The sequence below is a fragment of the Belonocnema kinseyi genome, chromosome 2 (assembly GCF_010883055.1).
Source record: "Belonocnema kinseyi isolate 2016_QV_RU_SX_M_011 chromosome 2, B_treatae_v1, whole genome shotgun sequence".
Lineage (NCBI taxonomy): Eukaryota > Metazoa > Arthropoda > Insecta > Hymenoptera > Cynipidae > Belonocnema > Belonocnema kinseyi.
Genome location: NC_046658.1, coordinates 92,318,078 through 92,342,239, shown reverse-complemented (window position 1 = coordinate 92,342,239; position 24,162 = coordinate 92,318,078). Strand labels below are relative to the sequence as shown.

Sequence of the window (24,162 nt, the reverse complement as noted above, 5' to 3'; positions counted from 1 at the left end):
AATACAAATTTCCGACAAAAAATACTAACATAATCCGAAATAATTATTTCAAACAACATTGAATTTAAATGTAATGATTTTCATGATTTTTTCCCCTATGGGAAATACAAATTTCTGACGGGGGAAAACAAATATTCGAAAATTTACGGATTTCATTTTTTAAATTTTAATTTACATTATTTTTTTTATAACTTAAATTAAATGCATACATTTTCGATTGTGTTACTTTTTTTCGAAGAAATTTGTTTTGTAATGTAAATTTGTTTTTATGATAAGAAAATTTGGTTAATTTTCAACAAAAAAGATAGATTTTTCACAAAATACATGATTTCAAACCAAATATTTAAATTTTCTTTTTAAGCGTGGTTTAAAAAGAAAAAAGTTAAATTTTCAATTGAAAAGAAAATTATTTAAAATTATAAAAAAAACTATTTTTCAAATAAATATTAAATCCTCAAACAAAGAATCTAATTATCAAACAAGAAACTTAACTTTATACCAAAAAAAGAGGAATTTTTATTCAAATAGTTAAATTCTTTTTAAAAAAAATAATTTTTAACTAAAATATGAATTTTCAACAACAAAATGAATTTTCAACCAAAAAATGAATTTTTAACTAAATAGTTGCATTTTTGACTAACAAGATTAACTTTCTATAAAAAGACGAGTGTTCAAAAAAATACTTAAATTTGAAAACACCAAAAAAGGATTTCAACTAAAATGATGAATCATCAAACAAAAAATTAATTTTTCACAAAATAGTTACACTTTCAACCAAGTAGTTGCATTTTTAACCCCAAAAAAATGGAATTTCTACGGTAAGACAAGAATTTTCAAGCTTGAAATATGAATTTTGTATAGAACAGTTTAATTTATAAACCGAAAATATAAATTTTCAAGAAAAAGGTTTATTTTCAACCAAATAGTTGAATTTCAAAACCAAAAAAAATTAGTTTCCAAGAAAACAATTGAATTGTAAACCAAAAAGGTGGTTGGACTTTCAATGAAAAGAATCGAATTTTCTACAATATAGAGTAATATTTAACCTAACATTTTAATGTACAGCCAAATAGTTGAACTTTGAATCAAAAGAGACGAATTTTGAACCAAATAGATGATTTTTTAACCAAATAGTTTAATTTACATGCCAAAAAGGCGTATTTTTTAAAAGGCAGTTAAATTTTTAAGCCAAAAAGATCATTTTTAACAACAGCAAAAAAAAAAGAATTGGCAACAAAATAGTTGAACTTTAAATCAAAAGAGACGAGTGTTCAAGAAAAAAGTACATTCTCAACCAATAAAGATAAATCAACTAAAAAATATTACTCTTGCACCATAAACGATTAATTTTCAATCCATATGGACGAATTTTTTAAAGGAAATTACGATTGTTAAAAAGAATTGAATTTTCAATCAAATGGTTGAATTTTCAACAACAAAAAGTGAAGTTTTAACCAAACAGTTGCATTTACAACAAATTTTTTATATCCAAAAAGGCGAGTTTTCAACAAAGAAGTAAAATGTCGACCGTGAAAGATAACTTTTTTATGCTATAATTTAATTTTCAACCAATTATTCGAATTTTTAATAAAAAATCATTCCTTTTTAACCGAAAATAGTTGGATTTTCTTATTGGGCTCTACTAATTCAGTTCGCATTAAGGCGAAAAAACTAAGAAAAAGGGAAAGTTTTTTGTAAACAGGGAAAAAAAGAGAAATTCTTTAAAAAGAAGAAACAGAGAAAGAGTGAGAAGACTATAAGAGCATTTAAAATGAATCGATTTTAAACGCTATTAATTAAAAAATTTCTCACTATAAAGCTTCAATGAGAAATTAATGAAGTTTTAATATTTTAAAAGTTTATTTGTGATTAAAATTGAAACTAGGTGTAGAGAACTTTTGAGAAAAAAAGTAGAAAAAGTCGCATTTAACAAAAAAAAAAATAATAGAAAAAACCGAAAGATTCGAGTCCTGCATATTTAGAAAATATTGCTTATTAACAATGAGATTTTAATTTAAATATTAAAGTAGAAATGTTGACATATTTTCATTCGGAACTTATGAAAATTAAGGAAAAAGTAGTTCAAAATTAAAATTGGTAGAAAAATACTATAAGAGCTTTTATTATTAGTCTCTAAGTTGCATTTGCGTCACAACAGCTTGTTATTGTTTTTGTGCTTTGCACAGCTTTTTACTAACAGTGTGGCCATTGACCTGGAAAATCGGGTAAAACGGAAAATTAAATTTTAGAATCACTTTAAATGTCATTTAATATAAAATTGTAATTTTTAAGCTTTTCTTTTGAACGTATATTGTAAGCAAATTTAAATGTTTAATTTTCAGTTCAATTTTGAATACTTCAAATATAAAATATAGTTTTAAATTTGAATGACCAGAAGAAATGTTTTAAAACTAGGAAGAGGCAGAGAATTTTTTTCTCAGGTTAAAGTGGCTACCGCACTAAGAAAAAAATTATACTTTCAATTATACTTTATGCCTTTCAACACTTCATTTTTCATTTGATCATTAATCATTACACACTAGTAATACTACTTGTAATAAACAAAATAATGTAACCTACAACATTTTTTCTAATATTTTTAATTTGGATATTTTTCTGAAACAGCTGTAGGAACGGATGAAATTTCAGAAGAGCAAAAACGTTCTGTAGCTTCAGCACCGAAAACCACGGTTCCAGTAGAAGTGCAACAAATTCCAACAGCTTTAGAAGTTCAAAAAGTTCATGAACAAATTCCTGAACCAGCTCCTGTAACACCTGAACCAGTTCCAAAGACTCCAGTTTCTGAATCAGTTCCGGAATCTCCAGTTTCTGAAGTTGTTCAAACAACTCCAGTTGTTCCAGAACCAGTGCCGGAAATTTTAGTTCCAGAAGTTGTTCAGCCAACTCCAGTTGTTCCAGAACCAGTTCTGGAACCTCCAGTTCCAGAAACAGTTCCTGAAGTTGTTCAACCAACTCCAGTAGTTCCTGAACCAGTCCCGGAAATTCCAGTCGTTCCTGAAGTCGTTCCTGAAGAATTGAAAGCTACAGTCGTTCCGGAAGTTCAACAAACTCCAGCAGTTTCAGAAGCTCAGTCAGCTCCAGTCCCTGAAAAAATTCAAACGACTCCAGTTGCAGAAACTGCAGCAATTCCTGAAGAAACTCAAGAAACGCCAGTAGCTGAACCAGTTCCTGAAACACCAGTACCTGAGCATCTTCAAAAAGAAGAAGCTCAAGAAAAACCAGTCCCGATTCAGGTAGCAGAGTCGGTTTTACATGCAGAGCCGAAAGAATCAGTTTCTCAAGTAACTTTACCAGTTGGTGAAGAAGCTATTTCTTCTATTGTTACTTCAGCTCAGGAATCTGCTCTCGCTGTTTCCGAAGCTCTGATCGACCCTGCAACTTCAGAACCGGCAACTTTAGAACCTACAGCTCCTAAATTTGAAAATGGCTCTGTCGATCCTCAAACTGAAATTCTCCCTTCAGCAACCATCTCATGTACATCTGACACTTCGGAAGGTTCGACTGCCTTATTAGCTCGTAGTCAAAATGTCGTTTCTTTTATTCCAGAACCGATAGAGGTTCCGACAGAAGAGGTTCAACCTAAAGAAAAAACCGAAGAAACTGAAGTACAGAAAGAAAGTGAAGCGCCAACAGAAACTAAAACACCAGAAGACACAAAAGCTGAAGAACCAAAATCTGAACGACGCACAAGTAGAAGTTTTTCAATGGAAAAACCTTTGTTACCTGTCAGTGAATCAAAACTCACAGTTCAAATTCCTCCGCGACAGCCCAGTGAAGTTTCAGGTTCAGTTGAGAAGCCCGAAGAACAAACAGAAACTGCAGCTTCTTCCGCAAGTGGGGCAGAAATACCTGCAGAATCAGAATCTTCAGACTCTCCTGCAAGACCAATCAGATCAAAAGAAATTAAAGCTCCGCCAACGCCAACAATAATTGAGGCAACTCCACCAACCAGTCCACAAATTGAGCCTGAAGAAGAGGCTGAAGGCGACGAAAAAGTTGCAAAAAAGGTGGTGAAGAAAGTTGTAAAAAAACAATCGACTGATGAATCTGAAGAAACTGAGGGTGAATCTTCTGGGAAAAAGGTTACGAAGAAGGTTGTGAAGAAGGTTGTAAAGAAGAAGGAAGGTGAAGCTGAAGGTTCAAGTCCAACTGAAAAGAAGAAGGTTCTGAAGAAAACAACCGCCCCAAAGTCTGCACAGCTTGAAGCTGATAAATCAGTTCCTGAAACTCCTCCTCCTGGAAGTTCTGAAGTTCCGGTTCCACCGAAGAGGAAAGTTAAGACTAGTACAACAACGAAGGAAACGACGAGTAAACAACCTGACACGGAACTGTGATGAAGAAACAAAGAAGAAACGATGATAAATCATAACTGTAATTTTCTACGTAAAAAAGATTTTTAAAAGATTGTTAGAAGGTTAAATATGCGAGCTAGTCGAATATAAATTCTGATTATTTAACTAATTAATAACGCCGTTTTCTCATCCGATTTTTCACGAAATGCGACATTTAGAATTTTTAATACGAGTCATAGACGATCATTAATATTATTTATACTCTGTCTTACGCCAGTTTTTTTATTGTGTATTTTTATTATACTCTTAGATTAGTATTGGCTTTTATTTTTTTGATAATACGTTTTTTGAATTTTAATTATTCATTCTGTTTTGTTAATACTCAGTTTTGCTAGTTACTATTATGAAATAATATTGTTATGCAAATCTCTCGAGTTTTGCAAATAATTAGCTTTATTGAATGTTTTATTTACGCTTTATTCGTTTATATTCAAAAGAGAATATGTTTGATCCTAATGTCTGATATTTTCAATGTGGTATTGAAAAACGGCCTTTTTGAAAAATGTAATTACTTGACACGAAAATATATACTTTTGTACATATGACAAAACATCGAAAATGAATATCTATAGTCATTTTTAAGAAATTAAAAGCACTTCTTGATCCAAAATACCTTTATATTTGAAAAGATTTTTCGGTACTTCGTTTCAAAGATTTTGAGAAGTCATGTAAGGTTCTGTGAAAATTGAGAAAAACAATTATTATTGAAGTGGTAAATATTATAAATTGTTGAAAACTGTTCCAAATTTAAAAATACCAGAAAATTTTTTAAAAATTAATATTAATATAAAATTTTATTTCATACCAATTTCAGAATAAAAAAACTAAAATTATCCGAAATTGCTCAAACTTTTTTAATTTTATTATTTGAAACAAAAAAAAATTGCATTTAAAACTAATGATTTTTTTTTAGAAATGCAAACTTGAACTAAAACCACTAAACCACACAGAACCTAAAATTGTTAAAAATGGTAAATATTCTTTTAAATCCATTTTTTTATATTAAAAAAAATATCATTTTCTGAAGAAAAGCACTAACATAATTCAAAAATTGTTATAACGGTTTTAAATCGTGTTCAAATTATGATAATTGTTGTTTGAAAATACCCATTTTCGATGCGAACCACTAACGTAACCTAAAATTGTAAACAATTTGTTGTTTAAACTATTTATTATTATTTTGTGCCATTTTCTCTTATAATAGATTTCGAAAGTCGCGGGGTTTTCAGAATTTTTCAACTTATTCTTAATTTTTCAATTAAAGCGACGTAAAAACCAATTGCATTTAACAGAAATAATTATTTAGGCCGTTTATTATTATTCATAACAATATTTTCTTATAATAATACTATACAATTGCAGTTTTTTTTCAGAAATTGCAGTTGCATTTTTCAGAAATGTTGTACTTTGTTGTGGCTTTTTAGTTACGAGCAAATAATAAATAAACAGAGAGAATCAGTTTTTAAACAATCTCTTTTTTTATGGAATTTTTTTTTTCTGAAATAAAATAGATACTCGAAATATTCTTCAAATTATCTGCATGGATCATATTGAATGCAAATTTTTCTTTAAGTAGTTATTAGGGACCTTTTTGATTTTAATATAAATATTAACATTTGTTATTTGTCCCTATCTAGAAGTCAAAGGAAAGCTGAAAATTACAGAAAAACCTGAAACTTTTTAGTATTACTCTGAGAGAAGATGGTTATAAAAAATTTAATTCTTTAAACAATTATTTTTATTGAATTGCATAAATTTTAATTTCACAAAGAAAAAAACGGACAAAAAATTAGGAAAAAAACCGCAACTATGTGAAAAGATAATTATTAACTTAAGTTAATTAATTAGGTTTGTTAAATTCCGTGCAATATTACCTCGCTCTAATCGAAAAGTTGACAAAAAATGGAAAATTATATTTTAAAATATGGCAACGGGTTACTATAGAAGGTAGACAATAATAATTTGTTTAAATAATTTGTTGTTAAATTGCATTGTAATTAATACCACGCTCTAATTAAAAAGTGGACAAAAAGTTTTTAAAAATTCAGAAAAAAAACGCAACTATCTATCATTATCATAGAAAAAGATAAAAAATAATTTGCTTAAATAATATTTGATTAAAATTCATTTAATTATTACCATACTCTAATTGAAACGTGGACAAAAACTTAATAAATTTTAGAAAAAACGCAACTATCCAGGATTACTATACAAAAAAAGATATGTAATTATAAACAATACATTTTTAAAGCAATTTTGTTTGTTAAATTGAATTAATTATTATCTTACAAAGTAAAAAATGGACATCTGTTAAATTTAATTGATTATTGGCTCGCCCTAACTCAAAAGTTTAAAAAAGTTTAAAAATTCGGAAAAAACTGAGACCAGAGTGATCGTTTTATTCAAAGCAAAAAATTCCCGGTCATTTCCCGGTTCGAAAAAATTTTTCACGGTCAATGGAATTAAAAAATTCAAACGCTAAAGCTAAAAAATTTGTAGTAAAAAAAAACTAAGCTGCAAATTAAAACGTTTAAAGCGGAACTCTTGAATTTTTAACTTTCAAAATTGAAATTTGATAAGTTTTTAATTCAAAAATGTTTTATTCAATTCCTCAATCATTTAAACGTATAATATGGAAGGTACTAACACTTTTTAATTAATTTAATTTCAAAATCTTGAAAAATCATGTTGTTTACATTTCTCGAATTTTATATTATTTTAAAATTTTTTTAGAACTTCTAAACATCTTTTTAAATTATTTGAATTTTTCTCAAACATTGTTTTAAATCCTGCTAAATTCAACAATTTTCTTTAAAAGTTTTCACCTTCCTTTCTGACCATTTTTAAATCTTTTTAAACATTATCTTAAAATTAATATTTCAAAATAAAAAATAATTTTCAATTTTTCTAAGAATCTTAATAATTTTTTTATTATTTTGAAGCCTTTCATAATTCTTAAAAAACTTCTAAATTTTTTGTTTGAAATTTGCAAAAATTTATATATTTTTTTTGTAGGCTGTGAGCGATTTGTACCAAATTTCGGTAAGAATAGCCGGATTTTTTTCAGATATATTTCTAAATATTAAGTAATTTTTCTTTTTCTGAATTAAAAAATTTCAAATTGAATATTCAAATTCTTGATATTGAAAATTTAAAATATTTTATAAAGTTTCAATCGGGCGCTCACATTTATCTAACTAACAAGACTTTCCAATCGAAACAGTTTAATTTTTCACATTAAAGTCTGAAAATGCTTTAATTTTGAACTGATTCCAAATCGTCTTGTAAGAACAATTATTGTTAAATTTTTAATATTTAAAGTATAGTTCAATTTTGACGATCATTAATTTATATTCACAGTTGATCAACTAAAAATGTTTTTAGACCAAAATCTTCAATTTCAAACGCTTCTAATTTTTAATTGCTTCAGTTTTTTAAACTGCATTTTAAAATTCTTTAAATTAAAATTTATGATTAAAAATTAAAACGGAAAATAGAAAATTTTTTAAATGAAATATTTCCGAATTACGCAATCTAAACTGAATGGTATTATAATCAGGGTGGCGACTCGACGGACGATATAAAACGCCCAGTCGTTTCTCGGATTTTCCCGGCCAAACTTTTCAATTTTCCCGGTAAACCAAAAGCAACATACTAATGCTTTCAGCAAAACACAAAGATTTATTTTAACCTATGACGTTAATTTCAGACATTTAACACCACAGAGCAAATAATTGAAAAATAAATATATTTTTAAACAAATCATTAAATTTCTTACTAAAAAATGTCAATTTGGCACAAAAAATGGAATAGTTAAACTTTCACTTGAAAAAATTAATTCTCAACAAAAAAAAAAACGGATTTTCAAAAATAATAATAGTAAAAGAATGCGTTTTTAACTGGAATAGTTGAATTATATATTACAAAATAATAATAATAGTTATCACTAAAAAGGACAAATTGTCAATCAAAACTTAATTAAATTTTAAATAAAAAAAAGTAATGTTTAACCAAACAGATAAATTTCCAAATAAAAATATAGAATAGTCAACTGGAATAATAGTTAGATTTTCAGTTTAAAAAATTTCTTTTCATCAAAATAGAAAAAAAGTTTTCAATCGAATTACTCATTTTTCAATCAAAGACATGCATTTTTAAATAAAATTATGAATCTTTAACCGAAAAAAATCAGTTTTAATAAAGAGTTTAACTGTCAACCAATATTTTGTATTTTCAACCCTGAAAGATAAATTTTCAACTAAAATGGTAAATATACTTTAATTTTTTCCAGAAAAGACGTAATTTTCAAGAAAAAGATTAACTTTCAAAGATAAATATAATTTCCTACGAACAACAAATAGATTTTTTCAGAAAAGATGTGGAATTTAAACGAAATAGTTGAATTTTCAATTAAAAAAGACAAATTATTGTCTCAATTGTTGCATCCTGATCTAGAAATGTTTTTTTTTAATTTGAAAATATGTATTAAATGTCATGGGACTTGCGGAACTTTTAAATATCATTTTTTTTATTCGAATACAATTTGGGGGCGTTGTAAAAATTTCGAAGAAAAAATTTAGAACACCTTATAAAAGGTCCAAATTATATAGGGTAATTTATAGGACCGTAAAGGATAGAATAATTTGATTGAATAACAAACATCTTAATACTAACTTACTTTTCAAGGCCGAAAATTCTCTTCAAAATTGATCAACAGTCGCTAAAATCATACTTGATAATTTGACAGGGTAGAAAATCTAGATCAAGTTCTTCAAAAATCCGAGACATCCACTGAAGAAGTCCGAATTTGTCATAATCCCGGTCGAAAAGAAATTAATTTCAGGCATCTCACACACGAAAAAATACTTCGCGTAAGACAAAATATCTTCATAAGTTGTTCCAAACGTGAATTTGATCCTTGGAACTTGAAATTTGACCGATTTTTTGTTAAAAACATTTAAAAAGAATTATTATGACAAACGGCAAGGACAAAAGACCGAAATTCACAAATTCACCTTGATTTTCCTAAATTCTCACATTATTTTAGCCGTCAGTGATTCCAATACTCGCATAAACTTGAATTTCAATAAAAATCCACGGAAATGTTTCATTTTTCGATCTAAAATTCAAGAGCTCAACGCAAAGTTTTTAATTCAAGGAAAATACGTCTTCAACTAGATTTGACAAGTCGACGCAAGTTGCCCAACGGACGATTTGAACTTGGAACGCAACCGCGAATTTCAAATTGAGGTTATATCAATTTTTCAAATCGTTCTGCCCATTACTTGCGTATTAACGAAAATTTAAATTTCTTATTTAGTTCACAAATAACCGAAAATAATACAAATAAATAGTAACAATGTATTCTATATCAATTTATAAATAAATATAATTTAAGCGCAGTGCGCAAACGAGTTATGGAGTTTCTCGCGCAGCTGCGAAATTCAAATCAAAATTTAAAAAACACTTTAAGATATCAAATAGAAACATATACCCCATATAAAAAAAAATTACGAGCATTTTCGATTAATTTCTGATAATCTAAATGAAAAAAAAAGTCAGTTTGAAATATATATTTTTTAGTCTGGTTCTTTGCACGAGCATACGGACCTGCGACCTGCGTTTCGCGAATTTCGCAATGGCCGCTCAGTCCAGTAAAGTCAGTTTGGAGGGTTTGGAGTGAGTGACAGGCGACAGGTTTACATTCTCACCCTATAAAGCGTGAAATAATGTGTAATTTCGATTGATAAAAAAGGAAAGCGTCATGATTAAGGAAATGGCGAACGACGAGGCCGTTCAGGCAACAAACGATGATGCCAGTGATAGTAAAAGGTACGCGGTTCAGTGCGGATATTGGTCGGATCCATTTATAAACTTTTTCGTCAAGCAAACTAACAAGAAAACTCCAGAAATTAATCGCGGATATTATGCGAGAGTCAAAGGAATCGAAGTGTTTGTCGACAAATTTCTCAAGGTGAGTGACCGCTCGATGGAAATTTAAAATCTAGGATTTGAGCATAACCTCGAAATAGGCTTTCGCGGATACAGCTGATCCGCATGAAACGCTTGAAACCTTGACCTGGCCCTGCCCTAATTTCGCGACGCGATCTTCCTTTATCGAAGATTCACGATATAGGTCAGACTCATGCTATTTCTCCAGGGAATATAATGTTTTTCGATGCTGAGTTAAAAATAAAGATTTCCGGTCTCTGGAGAGCCGAGTTTGTCTTTTCTTTTTTTTTTCTTATCGGTTCTAATTGCTCGTTCTCTTTTGTTATTATTTTTTACTGAAAGCGAGGATTTTTCCTTTGTTGTGACTTTTATCGACAATGAACGACTTTGATTTACTGTATTGTTTGAACTTAGTTTTATACCCGTTATTTGATTGTTTCTTGCATTATGAGTGGTTTAAAATGGTACAATTATAATGTTTTTTGTGCGGCGCAGGTTTAATTCGCTATTGTACCGGTTGTCATTATTTGAAAAAGAAAACCGGCAAGATATATGGTCTTAAATGGTTTTTTATTGTGAAATACATTTTGAAATATTGAATTTACACATTTTTTACGGCAATAATTTAGAATTTAAAAGGTTAAAAATTAAACAATTCTAGATTAGGTAAAATTTTGAAAAGGGCAATATTGAAATGGAATTAAAAAAGCAAATGAACTCGTATAATTTCTAAATAAAACCGTTTAAAATTGAATAATTTGAAGTTGAAAACTTTGTTATCAGAAGCTCTCCAAATTAAAAAATTTCATAATATAATTTTCAAAATTGGATAAATTCATTGGAGGGATGATATTCTTTAATTACAAATTCGAAACGCTCAAAATTGAGCAGTTTATTTTGAATTGAAAAATCCCGAAATTAAATTATTTTAGGTCAAAATTTTGTAACTTGATTCATTTAAGATTCAAAGGAATTGAAATTGTATTATTCATAATTAAAATGCTAGTTTTATGATTGTTTTTTTTTTAACTTTTTAAATATGAAAAGAGTATCGAGCCCTCTTTGAAAAGGGTAAAATTCAATTCTTTGTTTTACATATTTTAAATTATTGTTAATTTAAACAAATATTGTTATATAATAGATTACATTTAAAGTAAAAACAAAATAGTTCAATTATTAACCAAATAGTTCATTCTCAATACAAAAAAACGATTTTTTTCAAATAGTGTTTAATTTTTAGTTAATTTTCCACCAAGAAAGATGACTTTTTTATCATAAAAGATGAATTTTCTGTTAAAAGACGAAATTTCAACCGGTTCAATTCAACGAAAAAAAACGAGCTTTTAAACAAAATAGATAAATACTCGAACAAAATTATGAGTTTTAATAATCAATGAAGATGAATTTTAAACCAAATAGTTGAATTTTTAACTCAAATATATATTTTTAAACCAAAAATGGAATTTATAAATATTCAGTTTAAAAAATTCATTTGAAAAAATTTGAATTTTCAGCCAGTTTAATTAAAACAAAGTGGCTGCATTTTTAATCAAGTAAGTACTTGAATACTCAGCCAAAAAGATGAATTCACAACGAAAAATGTAATGTTTGACATTAAAATCAAAAACGATTTTAATTTTCAACTAAGCAGTTGAAATTTTAATAAAAAGGATGAAATTTCTACCAAAGAAAGTGAATTTTTAGCTAAAGAAAATTAGAATTGGAAGGAAAAATTATATTTAATGCAAAATAAAAACGTCGAATAACTATTTTCTTAGTTTTTTTTAGCTTTAAAGCTGATTGAAAGTTATTTAAATATATTTTTTCAAGGCTTCTCTAAAAAATTAAAAAAGATTTTGGAAGGTTTTAGATTCGTCAAAAAATAATTTTGAAAATTTGTCGGAATTTTTATTTTATAGAATTTTACCAAATTCTAGGAAAAATTTGTTTTGAAAGATATTTATAGGACTTTTTGAGGTTCGGAAAAAATTTAACAATAGTTTACAAATTTTTTAAGGTTTTATAAGAGTTTTATTTTTTCAAAATTCTAAGAGACTGACATAATTATAAGATTTTTCAATTTAAAAAATGTTACTTAAATTATAATTTGAAAATAAAAATAATATTTCGTACCATATACATATTTCGAATAACTATTACATATTTTTTATTTTTAATAAGGTTAAATGAATATAATTTCCCGACCTTCCTGTAGGAAATTTCTAGGAATTTTTTTATTTTACAAAATTTTAGGAAAAGTTCGAGTCAGTTTAATTGATATTCAGTACTTTTTAACGCTTGGAAAAAATTTATAAATATTTTATAAATTTTCGAAAATCTTTCAGTTTAAAAAAAATTGTTACCTAATAAAAACATCCAAGTTCCCTTAATATTTTGTAGACTGAATGTAATTATTCCTTAAATTTTCTTAAAATCTTCGAGATTCGTTTTTGACAATTTTATAAATCTTATGTAAGGTTTTAGAATCTTTTTAAGTATTCTCTTAAAATTATTTATTTAATTTCGAAACATTTACCATATCTTTAACAACGTTCTGAAATTTTCTTTAAATCTTCTCATTTTGTTTTGCATTTTTAAAAATCTTTTCAAATAAAAAATTATTTTAAACAATTTTTTGAACTTCTAAATAGTTTTTGAATTGCTTCGAATTTTTCCTAAATATTTGAAAAAGTTTTGCAACATTTTTTAAAAATATTTTGGAATGTCTCCAAAATATGATTGGATATTCTTTTAGAACAAATGTTGCAAAATAAAAATAGTAATATATTAAAAATTGTCCCATAAATATTAAGACAATTTTTTTATTCTCATAAAAGCTTTCAAAATTCCAAAAAGCTTCTTAATTTGTTTGTTTCAATTCTTCAAAAATCTGCATTTTTTTATATTGGTTGAAATCTTTTTAGGTGGGAAATTATTTTTGTATCTTTTCAAATTATTCGAATATAAAAAAAATTCTAATCTTGCGAAATTCTATATTCTTTCCCGAAATTTTAGGAAATAGTTTTAAGAACATTTCAAGCTCCTTAAAAAGCTTCAAAATTTTATTTGAAAACCTACAGAAATCTAAATTCTACTTATCAAAACACCTAAAACTTCGAAATATATTTTGAAATTATTCAAAGTTTTCGTAACATCTTTTCAAATCCTTGCAAAAATGGCAAAAATTGTGTTAAAATCAAAACTTAAATAGTAATTAAGATGTAAGTTTTTTTTCCATAATTTAATTTTTTTATCTCTAAAAAATGTTGAGAAAAGAGATTCTCGTATATTAAATATATTCAAAAATAAAGTCTATCAAGGGGTTATTATTAATAACGAATCATTTACAATTTAAATTTTATCTTTTAGAAATAAATATTAAAAATAAAAATTCCTTGTCTGGAAATTGCGAATTACAAAATTCCATAAAATAAAACAAATAAAAACTGAAAGTAGCCCCTTAAAGTCATATTATATTCACGCAGTATGCAACTAATCAGGTATTCCACAAGAATCAGTTCGAGATTTTCGACAATTTCCTTTTTTTTTGGATAAGATAGAATAATATTGTAAATAGAACAAATCCTAAAACTGTGCATCAAAAAGGAATAATTCGGTTCCAGTTGTCTGGAGGAAAAGGTCAGATTATAAACCTCGGGGCTGGCTTTGACACACTTTATTGGAGACTCAAAGATGCTGGAAACAGTCCAGCGAATTTCATAGAGCTAGACTTTCCCAATATCACCGCGAAAAAATGTTACCACATCAAGAAGCAAAAGCAACTGATAGATAGGCTCAATACCGAAGGTAAATCATTCTCGACCAAATTTTGATATTACCTCCTGAGAAATTGTTTTCTGATTTTTCTCAATGAATTTTGCAGACGGAGAAATTAGATTTTCGACGACAGATTTGCATGCCGCAAATTATCATTTAGTAGGGACGGATCTGCGTCACACCACGGATTTGGCGAACAAATTGGCGCAAGCTGAAGTAAATTTTAATCTGCCTACCTTGTTCCTGGCCGAGTGTGTTCTGGTTTACGTAGATACGACTGCAGCTTCGTCTCTCCTAAAATGGCTTGCTGGAAAGTTCCCGAACAGCCTTTTTATCAACTATGAGCAAGTGAACATGCGAGATAAATTCGGACAAGTTATGCTCTCCAATTTGCGAAGTCGAGGATGTCTTTTGGCTGGAGTTGAGGATTGCGAGTCGCTAGAAACTCAACAAAGACGGTAATTCGCAACCATTTAAATCTTTGAAATACTTTTTAAAAAATCGCTTTTGGAACTTAAAAAAAAAACTGGACCGAAAAACCGGGGATTTTATGAGATCGGGGAAAACCCGGAAATAAGAGTGAATTTATTTTTTGAACCGGAATCTTACAAATTAAAAAAAAAAATCTGTATAAGTTTGATTTCAACCGGTTTTTAAATAATTAGTTGAATTTTTATCTTTTTTGATTATGATATCATTCAGTTTATAATGTGTAATTCGAAAATCTTTCACTTACAAATTTTCCATTTTAGATTTTAATTTTTAAGCGTACATTTTTCAATTAAAGAATTTAAATATGCAGTTTTCAAGACGTAGAAAAATTAAAAATTAGAAGCGTTTGGAATCAACAATTTCGGATAAAACACTTTTTTAGCTAATCAACTGTAAATGTGAATCAATTATACATTTTTAAATTTGAACTGTACTTTGCGATTTAAAAAGCAAATAACAATTGATTTTACAAGAGGATTCGAAATCAGTTCAAAATTGAGGAATTTGTAGATTTTAAAGTTAAAGATTAAACTGTTTACTATTTTTCAATAACGTGAAACAACATATTCATACTCTAAGACTTTTATTAAATTTAAAATATTCTTTTAATCTAGAATTTAAAACTTGAAATTTTTTAATTAAGAAAAAGCACAACTGCTTCTTATTCAGAAATGTTTTACTGTTAATTTAAAGTCAGTAATTAGAAATAACAGGGTGGCCGCTGGGCCGGGAAACGCAGGAAATAACCGGGAATTTTACAAAAGTATTAAAATAAAAATTTTGTCCAACATTGACTGTAACCGTTTTTAAAAAATAATTTTTCAAATTGTGATTTTTATAAATGATTCTTTCATTCAGTTTTGAATGCTTAATTTGAAAATCTTGCACTTTAAAAATGTTCTATTTTAGATTAAAAATTTTTAAAAGAATATATTTTAATTTAAAGAATTTTAAAATGCAGTTTTAAAGGCTTAAAAATTAGAAGTTTTTAAAATAGAAGATTTTTTTTATAAAAAACAGGGTGACCGCCGGACCGGGAAACCGGGAATTTAACGAATCTTCAGAAGTAAAATCTGCCCCAGTTCGATGTTAACAATTTTATAAATAATCCGAAAGTCTTTCTTAAGAATTCAAATTAATAAATCATTTATTGCGACAATTTTTTTTAAAATAACAATTTGCATGATTTATCAATAATATATTTTTAATTCAGAGTTTCAGGGTTTCCTTAATATTATTTTTTATAGTAAATTTAATTAATACATTTATTAATATATTATTTATTATATATTAATTTTTTCAGCCATTAAAAAATATAAACGTGCGTTTCACTATTTTCAACTTAAAAATAAATCCATAATAATATATTCAGAATGAAAAGTTTTTATTAAATTTTATAATATTGTGAGTAAATTATTTAATTTTTATCCCATTTCATTTGAAATTTTTGAAAGTAGAAAAAGAATAAGTATTTAATATTTAGCAATATTTCACTGTTCATTTAAGGCGAGTAAATTGAAACCAAATATTTAAAAGAAAACAATTTGAAATTGAATTGTTTTACATAGAAAGCTTTGAATCTTTGGATTTTCGAAGAACTTTTAGCATTACAATTTTAATTGTTCTATTTAAAAAGTGTTTAATTTATAAGTGAAATTGTTAAATTTTGACGCATAAATAACAATTGGACACTTGTTATTTGCAGAAAAAATTTGAGTAATTTTAAGAGATATTTAGAAGTTTTGAAAAGATTTAAAATCAGTTATAAACTTGAAATTATTTCAAGTAATTTAAATGAATCTACATTTTATTTTAAATTCGGCTGTAAGTATTTGAAATTATTTTAAGTTCTAAATTTAATTTGAATCTTTTTAAAACTTACAAATATCTCTTAAAATTACTCTAATATTTTTACAAATAATAAGTGTTCTATTATTATTTATAAATTCAATTTTTTTTTAATTTTCTGGATTTTCTAAAAGTTATAGAAAAAATTCAATTCATTTTGAAATATATTTAAAAGTTCCGAGAAAAAAATTCAAAAAATATTTTTAATTTGGACTATTTAAAATAAAAATTATTTAACTTCTAATTTAAGAACTGTTAAATTAAAAAAATTATTTTTCAATTTTTAATGTGTCTAGCTTAAAATTACTTAAAACAATATAATTTCGAAAATGATTAAAGTTCATTGCTTGATTCTTTAATTTAGACTATTGAAAATGTTAACGTGGATGCTTTGATTTATTTATTGTTTACAAATTTGAATGGAAAAATGTTTAGAATATACTTTGATTTCTTAAATTTCATTGGCCGTGAGAAATGTTTGTGAACTGCGAAATGACCGGGATTTTTTTTAGATTAAAACGGCCACCCTGAATAATATATTAGAAACTACATTTTGAGCTCTACAATTTTAATTGTTCTATTTAAAAAATTTTAATTTGCAAGTAAAATTATTAGATTCTGATGTATAATAAATATTTAACACCTATATTATTCTTAATATTCCTAACATTCCATTATTCTTAGAAAAAATTCGAGAAAGTTGAAAAGATATTTAGAAGGTCTGAAAGAATTTTGAAAGGCTTCAAAAGAATAAAAAACATTTTTTAACAGTACTAGGAAAATCGAAAATAATTTTCATTTTGAAAAATTAATTTTAAGAGAATATTTAAAAAGATTTCCTAAATTGTCAAAAATTAATATGGAAGATTTTGAAAAAAATGTAATTGTTCAATTTTTAATATTTCTAGCTTGAAATGGCTGAAACTGATTTGTAGCGCAGTTTTTATTACTTTCAATTGAAAAATTTTTAGCTTTAGAGTCTGAATTTTTACTTTCAATGACCGTTAAAAATATTAGCGATTCGGTATTTTTTCTGTGATTAAAATGGCCATCCTGAAAATTATAAGGCATATTTTAAATTTTAGTTGGAGCAATATATTTATGGATAAAATAGAATTAGGGGAAAATATTTCGTTCGTTTTAACGTTTAGAATTTTAGGTATCCAGATTGCCATTGATTTTAATAGGATTTCAAGGAATTTAAAGATATTTACAAGAACTGCAAGCGTATGTCAATAAATTACAAAATTTGTTACCGAATTTGGCGAAATTTCCCAAGCTTTTTAGAGATTTAATGATTTTAGAGCATTACAGAGATTTTACAGATTAAAATGATATGAAGAAATTATTTTTAAATGTTTTAAAGATTGACTAAATTATTAAAAAAGAATCTGGAAGTTTTAAGGACATTTTTTTAAATTTGCAGAATTTTATAAAAATTGCAGGAAAAATTTGGCAATTATCTTTTAAAGTCTTTTTAAATATTCTCTTAGAAACTAATTGTTCAAAATTAAAAATCATTTTCAACTTTTTTAGTAATATTTGAAATCATTTCAAGTTTTAATTTAATTTTCAATCTTTTCCAAACTTCTAAATATTTCTTATGATTAAATAATAAGTATTCAATTTTTTTAGAAGATTTTTTATAAAAAAAAAACATTTTTAGTTGATCAGCTGTGAATATAAATCAATTAATAATTTTTTAAACCTAAATTATACTTTGCGATTTGAAAAATAAATAATAATTGATTGATACATCAGAATTGTTAGGAAATTTTTTTAATTTTGCAGGGTTTTCTAAAAATTCTAGGAAGAATTTAATTCATTTTAAAAGATATTTAGAAGTTCAGAAGAAATTCAAAAAATAATTCTAAATATGAAAGAATGTAAAGCAACTTCTAGATTTCTCAAGATTTTGAAATAAAGTTTTGAAGCTTTTCAAGGACGTTTAAACTATTCAGAATGAAAATAATTTAACTTCTAATTTTAATTATTAATGTTTCTAGCCAAGATGAGAAACGTTCTACAAAACAGCTAATTTTTCAAACCGAGAATATAAATTTCTAATAAAAAAGTCAATCTTCAACGAAAATATAAACTGTTAAGAAAGTATTTCAACTCTAAACCAAAAAAGTCGAATTTTCAACACTAAAAATATGAATTATCAACGAAAAATGTAATGCTTGATATTTTACAAAGAATTATTTTAGTTTAAAATAAGAAACATTTAGATTTAACCAACAACAAAAAAAAATCTCAGAAAAATACATAAATTTTTATGCAAATAGTTGAATTTTTAAGCAAGATAAATAATTTTCTACGAAAAAATATAATTTAAAAAAAATGTTGTAAATTTTCAACTAAATAGTTTGAAAAGTGGATGTTATGTTATTCCAAATTTTATTTTATTGATGTTTCATGTATATTTTTTTCAGTTCTAAAAGTTTTTAACTAAATAGTTGAAATTTTTAAATTAGAAAGATCGATTTCTAACAAAAATTGGAATCTTTAAATTTTCATTTCAGATAATTAATTAAAAAAAAGGAAACGAATTTTCTAGAAATCATTTAATTTTGAGGCAAAAATACGAATTTTATAAAAATCGTTTGAATTTTTAACCCGAGAATAAAAATTTTAAAGGCAAAAGTTCATTTTCAATCCATCAGTTAAATTTTTTTTTTAAATATTTAAATTTTTAAAGAAAATTTCCTTTCTTATCAACAAAAAATTATCACTTCTAAGGAAATCGTTTAACTTTTAATCAAGAACTTGAATTCTCAACCTAAAATATGCATTTTTAACGAAAAAGGTAATAGTTGAGATTAAAAAAATTAAAAGAAAAAAAAAAGATTTAAAATTAAAATGAAAAACAGTTTAACTAAACCATGAAAATGAATGTTTATCCAAATACTTGAATCGTTAACGAAAACAGATTCATTTTCAACCAAACTGTTGAATTTTTAACAACAACAAAATTAATTGTCTGTCTGTCAAAAAAATGAATGAAAAAATACATAAATTTGCGACCAAATATTAAAATTTTTCTATCATTTTGTTGGAATTTTTGATTCCAAAATACGAATTTTCTACAGAGCTGTTTATTAACCAGTCAGTTGCATTTTTAACAAAAAAATGTAATATTTCTAAAGAAACTTTAATTTTGAAACCGAAAAGGTGAATTTTCAATAAAATAGTTGAATATTTAACAAAAAAAATTTGTTAGTCATAAAAGCAACAAAAAATTCAATAAATTCAATCAAGTTGAATGTTTAGATAAATCATTTATTTTTTAAATAGAACAGAGAATTTTTGACATGGAACCGACATTTTTTAATAGAATTAAAACTGGGATTTCGAATTTCTGAATTTTCATTGAATATTTTTTATTTTTCTGAATATTTCTGAATAATAATATATATTTGTTCGACATTTTTCTTTGGGAATTCACCTTTTTTCTTGAAAATTCAACTACTTGCGGTCAAAAGCTAAACTCTTTTGTTAAAAATGATTTTTTTGTTGAAAGATTCATCGTTTTAATTGAAAATTCATATCTTTTTAAAAATATAACTACTATGTTGAAAATTAAATTTTAAATTAAAAATGTAACTTTTCCAGTAGAAAATTAAAAATATATTTCTGAAAATTCGACCTTTTTATGAGAATTAGATATTTCATGGAAAATTCAATTATTCTATTTTGGGTTGAATATTGATCTTTCTTTGGATGAAAATTCAATTATTTGGTTAAAATTTAATATTTTTATTTAAAAATTAAACTTTTTTTAAAACTCATTAAATTGTGGGAGATTCGTCTTTTTTGTATAAAATTAATCTCATTGGTTGAAAATTTATCTTTTTGTTACCTTTTCTTGTTCAAAATTGAACAATTAAACCGTTGAAAATTAATTTACTTCATTAAAAATTCACGTATTTTGCTTTTAAAAAATCGCCTTTTTTGGTAGAAAAGAATTTTTTTTTTGAAAGTTAATGACCTTGATTAAAAATTCTTAGTTTTCGATGAAAATTCAAGAATTCCAGTTTAATATTCACTATTTTAATTAAAAATTCATCTTTTAGGTTAGAAAAAAATTTACTTGGCTGACAAATAAACTCATTTTTGAAAATTATTTTTTTTTTTATTGAAGATTCATAATTTTAATGAAAAGATCATTTCTTTGGTTGAAAAATAAGCTTTTTAATGGAAAACTGTTTTTTCTTCTGATAAAAAGGAATTTTTTTTTACTAAAAACTCATCTATTTCATTGAAAATTTGTTTCTTTTTTGGTTGAAAACAATTTTTATCTTAAACTGAAAATACTATTCCAGTTGAATATACCATAATTTTAGTTAACAATTCATTTTATATGGGAAAATTAAGTTTAATAATATTCTCTTTGAATAGTGTTAGAAAATGGCACTTTTGTGGGAAATTTTGTACTTTTTGTCTCCTTTTCACTCAGTGAGGTGCAAGTTAACAAAAATAATTCTTTAACAATTTATTATTGTTTTTCTTTTAGATAATTGCTGGAAATTTAAAAGGGTTAAAAAATATTTTTTTTTTGTTTGGCTTTTATTTATATGAAAAAAATAGTAGAGTGAATAATTTTTAAAACAAATCATTTTTTGATAATTCTTTGTGTTTGACAATTCTTAAATTTGGTTAAAAATTCGTTTTAAAGCAGTAGAAAATGAATCTTTGTTAAAAAATTCTTACTTTTTAGTTTAAAATTCACCGTTTTGAATACAATTCTTGTATTTTGTTTAAAAAATCGTTTTTTTTTTTTTGGTGTAAATTAATATTTTTGTTTCAAACTTCGTCTTTTTTATTAAAAATTCACCGTTTCTTAAAAATGGTTAAAGATTCTTCTTTATTGATGGTAAATTAAGCTTTTTGTTTAAAAATTCTTATTTTTGTTGTTGAAAATTCACCTTTTTGAGTACAATTCTTGTATTTTGTTTAAAAAATCGTATTTTTTCTTGTTGTGAATTAATATTTTTGTTTCAAACTTCGTCTTTTTACTTGAAAATTCACTGTTGTTAAAAATTCGTCTTTTTTGGTAGTAAATTAATGTTTTTGTTTCAAACTTTGTCTTTTTAGTTGAAAATTCAACTTGTTGTTTAAGAACTCTTAAATTTTATTAAAAGTTCGTCTTTTTTGGTAGTAAATTAACTTTTTTTGTTAAAAAATTTTGTATTTTTAGTTAAAAATATACCTGTTTCAAAAGAATTCTTGAATTTTGTTTAAAAAGTTACTTTTTGGTAGTAAATTAATCATTTTGTTTAAAAATTCATATTTTTTATTTAAAAAATTTGAACGTAACTTTTGTAAATTGTTAAAAATTCGTATTTTTTGGTAGTAAATTAATCTTTTTGTTTAAAAATTCTTATTTTTTAGTTGAAAATTCAGCTTTGTGTTTGAGAATTCTTAAATTTGGTTAAAAATTCGTTTTAAAGCGATAGAATATTAATCTTTTTGTTAAAAAAATCGTATTTTTTTCGTTGTAAATTAATATTTTTGTTTGAAACTTCGTCTTTTTAATTGAAAATTCACCGTTTATAAAAAATGGTTAAAAATTCTTATTTTTGGTAGTAAATTAATTTTTTCGTTTAAAAATTCTTATTGTTTTGGATAAAATTCCACTTTGAGTTTTGATCAATCAAAATGATTGAATTTTGTTAAAAGTCGTCTTTTTTACAAGTAAATTAATATCTTTTTAAATAAATTCATCTTTTTTAGTTGAAAATTTAACTTTTTGTTTGAGAATTCTTGAATTTTATTGAAATTTAATATTTTTTGGTAGAAAATTGATCTTTTTGCTTAAAAATGCTTATTTTTTAGTTGGAAATTCAACTTTTTGGTTAAGAACTCTTAAATTTTATTAAAAATTCGTCTTTTTTAGTTGAAATTTTAACTTTTGGGTTGAGAATTCCTGAATTTTATTGAAATTTCATCTTTTTTGTTAGTAAATTTATCTTTTTGTTTAAAAAGTTCTGCAAAATTTTAAAATAATTTTAAATTTGAAAAAGTGTGAAACAACACAAGTGTGAAACAACATTTATAAACTATTTAAAATGGAAATAATAAAAATTTTAATTTAAGAAGTGTTAAGTTTATAAAAAAAATGTAATCTTTTAATTTTTAATGTTTCTAGCTTAAAATAAGTTAAAATGATATAATTTAATTTTTTCTAAATTGCTATTTATATTTTTTGGAACTAAATCTGAATCTTTAAACTCTACAATTCATAAAAGTTTAAAAAAAAATTGGGTTGACCAGTTTAACTGCATTTAATTATAAATTATTTAGTCAAAAATTGTTAGTAGCTTCCATTTTATACATGTAAATTATTGAGCATTTGAATGTAACATTTTTTAATTGAAAAACTTTGAAACTTAAATTTTAAACGTCTTTTAAAATTCAAAAGTTCCACTTTCAATGCTTTAATATCATTTAATAAAACTTTTTCATTTATTCCTTTGTATTCTAGTGTGCTCTACTTTGTCCTCTTTTTTCAAACTTTGCTATCCTACTAAATCATTTTTTTAAATAAATTTTTGTTGTTTGACTTCATTTTTCAAAGCTTTTTCCCCTACTTTTTGAATATAACTTATGGTCACACTAGAAAAAAGGAAATTAGAGAACGGGGAGAGGGCGCATGGGAATAGGCCCTGCAATAAACATAATATAATTTTTTTAATACGACGATTCACCCTAATTAATTGTATATTTTCTTTGAATTTTTTCAGCTTTTCAGTGAACGGCTGGGAAGGATCAAACGCGTGGACGATGGTAGAAGTCTACGATTCCCTCCCCGAGAGCGAAAGAATTCGCATTGAACGTATCGAGATGCTGGACGAAAGAGAACTTCTGACTCAACTTTTGCAGCATTATTGTATCGCAATAGCTTGGAATGGATCGATGTTTAAAAATCTCTCGATAGCTCAGGGTTAGTCCTACCCAACCTTATCAGTTACTCCAGGTAGCGACGTTATTTCTTTATTATCGAGGCTCAGAACGGAGTCAGCGTAAAACGCAAAATTTTTTCTTTTTTCTGTTTTTTCTTTTTTCTACTGAGCCAGCTCTGAAGTAGCTCGGCTTGTTGCGTCCTTTCATTAAAAAAAATCGTAAAGTGCAGTACAGACTGATTTAATATTTATTATTTAAGTCCAACATTTAAGAAATGGAGGGAATTTAAAAGCAGACACCATAGAAATAGGAGGACTGGTTAAATTAATTTAATCAATTATTGTATCTGTGAATACATACTCGCTTCTCTCACTTCCTTTTGAGAAAGTAAACATAATTCGAAATTCAAGTCGGAAAACTCAAATTGAATGCGAAAAATATATGAAAAAATATATTTTTTAGATATTGCAAGTTCCCCATAGACTTCTGAATTTCAAGCGTTGCACAATCGTTCGAGTTCTCTTAAAACTATGAAGATATTTCGTAGTAAATTAAAAAAAAAGCTTCTGATTAAAAGCTTTATACAAAATGATCTTGATTCTGGTGGAATACTTACTGTGATTGTTTTCAACTTTAAAGTGCTATTCTGAATTTGAGCCAGCAGCTCAAGGTTCAAAATCACATAGTTTTACATAGTTACGATAACTAGAATTGATTTGTAATCTAGATTTTGGATATTTAATCCTGTCTTTAAGACAGTTACTTCGAGAAATTATTACATTTAACTTAAAAAGGGATAGAAAAAAATGAAAAA

The 24,162-nt window shown here is 25.7% G+C and overlaps 2 protein-coding genes across 7 annotated transcripts in view; both read left to right on the top strand.

The window, feature by feature from the left end:
- Positions 1-4,482, top strand: part of LOC117167213 (titin) — a 50,587-nt gene extending 46,105 nt beyond the window's left edge. For 3 of the 6 annotated variants that reach the window (XM_033351972.1, XM_033351971.1, XM_033351973.1), the window contains one exon: positions 2,626-4,482. In XM_033351972.1, the coding sequence (XP_033207863.1) occupies positions 2,626-4,355 (1,730 nt within the window). In that variant the 3' untranslated portion in view covers positions 4,356-4,482. The remainder of the gene's footprint in view (positions 1-2,625) is intronic. The other 3 variants (XR_004466367.1, XR_004466368.1, XM_033351974.1) reach the window with 3 other exon arrangements.
- Positions 4,483-9,909: 5,427 nt separating this feature from the next.
- On the top strand, positions 9,910-24,147 carry LOC117167216 (leucine carboxyl methyltransferase 1). Its single transcript, XM_033351977.1, has 4 exons — positions 9,910-10,347; positions 13,949-14,132; positions 14,209-14,560; positions 23,189-24,147. The coding sequence occupies exons 1-4, from the start codon at positions 10,138-10,140 to the stop codon at positions 23,391-23,393; spliced, it is 951 nt and encodes a 316-aa protein (XP_033207868.1). The 5' UTR covers positions 9,910-10,137; the 3' UTR covers positions 23,394-24,147.
- The last annotated feature ends 15 nt before the right edge of the window (positions 24,148-24,162 follow it).